The sequence below is a fragment of the Mesitornis unicolor genome, unplaced genomic scaffold (genome assembly GCF_000695765.1).
Source record: "Mesitornis unicolor isolate BGI_N332 unplaced genomic scaffold, ASM69576v1 scaffold30403, whole genome shotgun sequence".
NCBI lineage: Eukaryota > Metazoa > Chordata > Aves > Mesitornithiformes > Mesitornithidae > Mesitornis > Mesitornis unicolor.
The window spans coordinates 1-4,106 of NW_010174447.1; the positions used below are offsets into that span (position 1 = coordinate 1).

Genomic DNA, 4,106 nt, shown 5'->3' on the forward strand with positions numbered 1-4,106 from the left:
GGTCGCAGCCCCACGCAGGCTGGAGTGGGGACCTGTCCCTCTCTTCCTCCCCTTACAGAGAGAGTGTGGGGCTCCCTGCAGCCTGAGCTGGCACCAGGAACCTGGGAGAGCCCCCTGATCGTGGGGTGACGCAGGCAGGGTACCTGCGAGCTCTGTTTTCCCTTCCCCTCTTGCCTGTCTGGCCTCTGGGCTTGGCCCACAGCACCCGAGGCCAAAAAAAAAGGGACTGCTCCAGATCAGTGGAGGACTAAGCTAGGGCTCCTGCTTGTCCTCCAGTCCCCATCACACTGCAGTGGGCCCCTGCCCAAAGCTGTCTCCTGGATGGGATTCACCCCACGCATGCAGACGGTGCAAGGCTCTGATTTTTTGGCAAACTCCGCCCTCTCTCAGATTCAGAGAACATGTGGGCTCCAGAGGCTCCAAACAGGGGGACTGTATCCATGCTCCCGCAGTGAGCCCCAAATCCAGGGACAGCCACCTTTCCTAGCCCCCGCGCCCTGTGCCAATGGCCACGTCCCTGCCACCCACAGACTTCCTGGGATCTGGTTTGCCCTAATGCGGTGGGAGGGCAAGTCCAAGCCTCCCCAAGCTGTCTGCAGAGCTGGTGTCCAGCAAGTCTCGGCCTCTCCCAGGGTTTTCAACACAGGAAACCTGTGTTGTGTCTCACCCTGGCTGAGAGGTGAGTCACCCTCTCTTCCAAATCCCGATGGGTCCCGGTCCCCAGTCACCCTTACAGTCCCTGCAGTGCTGCCTGAACCCAGCAGCCCCACAGTGCCAGGAGCCTCATCCAGCACTGACAGGGTAAGGGAAAAGAACAGCACAGCACCTCTGATCCTCTGCACAAGCCTCCTCTGCTATCCCAGCAACAATAAATACTAATAAATACAAACTTTTCTGCACTTTCTGCTCCCAACCCCAGAACCAGCATGGGGAGCCTCATCCAGAGCCTCCCACTCAACTTCCCCCACCCCAGTTCCAGCCAAGTCTCTAAGATGGGAGCAGAGCCAGCAGAAGGCTTGGGCATGTCCCTGGAGTGCAGGGCTGCTCCCCAGCCCCTGACTCTCCTGGTGAATCCCCTTTCGTGATCCCAGCCCTGCCACAGGGCATAGGCATGGCATCCGTGTTGCTCAGGAGGACAGGGGTGCATGGGGAGAGCAATATTTCAAGGCAGTTCTTTCTTGCTGGCCCTTTACCCATCTATCCCCAAAGTGCTGGGCTGGAAGCTTCCTGGGGGATGGAGATCAGGCCCGGGGCGAGTAGCAGGGGTTCCTCGGCATCTCCGTGAAGGATTTCAGTTCGTAGGGGATCCCCGAATCGACCTCGATTGACTTGCGAGAGAAAAGCAGCCGGATGTCGTCATGAAGGTAGATCTTCCCTGACTTGGAGCTGTGAAACCTGCGTGGAGATGAGAGCAGGGCAGAGGGACCTCAGGCTCCCAGGAAAGGCCAGGACAACCTCAGTGGGGGGCTGACCCCCTCGCCTACTTTAGCTCCTGGTCAAGGTGGCTATGCTCCCATGGCCTTCACAGGGACAGAGATGGCTGCCCTTGGGCAGGGTGGCAGCTCTGATCTCCCCAAAGGAGCAGCCAGTCCCTGCTCCACCCCAGGGTGATGGGATTGGGCTGCCACCCCCCTGCTCCAGCTTGAAGGTTTGGGGAAGGCAGAAATGCATGGGAGAAGAGCGCAGGGGTGACCCTGGGGCAGGCATCCATCCATCCTCACATGCCCTACCTTAGGTGCATCAGGTAGCAGAGGACCCTGCGGGGTGGGCCAGTGCCCAGCGGGTTGCTGGGGGCCATGGTGGCCCCCTCCTCCTCCCCCACAGAGATACGATGGCGTAAGACGGTCATGTGGTTGGCCGGCATGTCCTGGAAGTCGTATGTCACCAAGAACATCTTCACCACAGTCTTGTTGGGGTTAAATAAGGTCTGGGGGCAGAGGAGTAGGGAGTGAGACTGGGATGGGCACAGGAATGGATCCACAGAGCAGGACTGGGGCATCTACAGGCAGCACCAGTGGGCTCAAAGGTCCAGAATGCCCCACACCAGCCCCGAGGGCTAAGCCTGAGGCCACAGGCCAGACCTTCCCACCTCCCTCCACTCCCGTGCTCCATCCCATCCCCACTGCATGTACACACTCTCCTGGCAAGACCCTGTCCCTCCCCACCAACCTCTTCCTTCCCTGCATTTCCCTTGACCTTGTTTCCCTGCCAGCACCCCCGGGAACCCATGCTCCCCTCCGCTGTGCTGTCTTGGTGGCCATGTACCCCCCCTGCACAAGCTTTCTGGCTGCTGCCCTGCCAAGCAATCTAATGGAGCACATCCACCCTGGGGGGCAACCAGAGCCCACCCAGCACCCTCCCAATGGAGGCCAGGGAACAACTCACCACTTGGATGGTTCCAGCTTTGGGGACATTGTAACCCTTCTTTCCCAAGGCCTCCAAGTCAATCACTCCCTGGGACAAAAAAACCCAGCATGTCAGAGAGGAAGCAGCCCACGGAGAGCCCAGCTGAGACCTGGCACAGGGCCGAGAGCCTCTCTTGCTGGGAATACCTGGCACAAGGCGGCAAGAAGATGCCCAGATCGGTCCCTCTCCAGCCTGGGGAACAAGCAAGCAGTAACGCAGCAGTGATGGTAAAGCAACAGCCATGAGTTGGCTGAACAGCAGCCTGCATGTTTATATGCCTGCAAGGGTTCCTGCTTCTTTCCCTCTTTGTTTTTTTTGGGTTAAACACTGCTCCTGGCACTGCCAGTGGTCTCTTCAGACAGGTGGTTGCTCGAGCCGTGCTCTCTAAAGAGGAGCAGCCCCCAGGATTCTCAGTGCCTTGGTAGAGCCCCACTCACCTCCCCCACGGTCCCAGCCCTCCCTGTCCGCGTACCAGGAAAGGTGAGGGCACGCTGTGTTCAGAGATGTCGAAGTAGGTGACGTCAACAGGCAGGGTGACGTGCTGGGGGCAGTACGAGCCACTGGCACCAATCTCCGCCATGAACCCCTCGATCCTCCCCGACGGTGCAAAGCGCCCCTTCAGGATGGACTCCTGAGAGAAGAGGTAAGTAATAGGGACAGGACACCCACCCTGCCCCTTGCCTCAAAGCTGCAGGTGAGACCACCCCCATCTCCATCACAACCACATGTCTGCTGCCCTCACGTGTCTCCCAGCTTTCCAGAGACCACCCATGAGGGGTCCTGTCTGCTCACTCTGAGACAGACCCATCCTGAACTGGTGGCCTAAAACCAGCCATCCAACACAGAGAAGCAGTGAAAGTGCCTTGGCTCAGCCACTTGGCTCTGCAGTGGCAATCTCAGCAGAGTTCAGCATCCTGCCACATCACCCAAGGATCTGCTGGCTGAGCCACCCTGCTGGTGGATGGTGCCTCTGCGACATAGTCACTGAGTGCCGGGCCCTTGGGGACAACCAGCCCAGCCCCACACCAGGGATCCCATCAGGCTCAGGCTCTCATGCCCATCGCCAGCCCAGCCTGGGGCCCCCAGGACCCACCTCCCTCCCTGGCAGGTGGGTGCAGTTACCTCGAAGTTGCCCAGCAGAGCGCGGCTGACAGTGCTGTTGGCCCAGGGTGCTGCGGAGGACCTGGTACCCCTGCGGAGGCTGGTCCGGAGATGTCGCCTTTGAGAGAGGAGAGAAGATTGGTGTCAGACTGGAGAGCATGCAGCCCTGTGCTGCCTTTTCCAGGTCCCCCTGTCCCTTTCTTTGGTGGAGGTTGAACCCAATTTCCTACCCCCTAGGGGCAGAAGAAACATCCTTCCACTCCACACCCTGGGATCTTGTGGAGGGTGGATGCCTGGGGCAAGGCAGTGAAGCAGATCAGACCCAAACTGACCCTCCCATGGGGCTGCAGGGTGCTGGGGTGGCTGGGTACCCCAAGCCCCCATGACCATCCCACAAGGCTGCTGGGACACTCACGATTTGAGGCGCAGCCCACTCTTCAGCCTCCTCCCAACCGCAGTGCAATCCGCAGAGCTCTGCAGGGGACATGAAACCAAGCACTGTGTTAGGGCAGCAACTGGGGACTGCGCACCCCTGGGAGGTGCCATCACCCCTTGCCTTACTCCACAAGTGTCCCAGCAGATCGGAGAGGCTTCCGTCC

General features: G+C 59.7%; 1 protein-coding gene across 1 annotated transcript in view; it reads right to left on the reverse strand.

Moving 5' to 3' along the window:
* Positions 1 to 1,241: 1,241 nt before the first annotated feature.
* The window catches only part of FAM214B (family with sequence similarity 214, member B), a gene marked incomplete at its 5' end in the record, with an annotated part of 4,326 nt that continues 1,461 nt past the window's right edge, over positions 1,242 to 4,106 (reverse strand). The window contains 6 exons of the mRNA XM_010181057.1: positions 1,242 to 1,395; positions 1,731 to 1,927; positions 2,386 to 2,454; positions 2,879 to 3,037; positions 3,529 to 3,625; positions 3,923 to 3,981. Coding sequence (XP_010179359.1) covers positions 1,242 to 1,395; positions 1,731 to 1,927; positions 2,386 to 2,454; positions 2,879 to 3,037; positions 3,529 to 3,625; positions 3,923 to 3,981 — 735 coding nt within the window. The remainder of the gene's footprint in view (positions 1,396 to 1,730; positions 1,928 to 2,385; positions 2,455 to 2,878; positions 3,038 to 3,528; positions 3,626 to 3,922; positions 3,982 to 4,106) is intronic.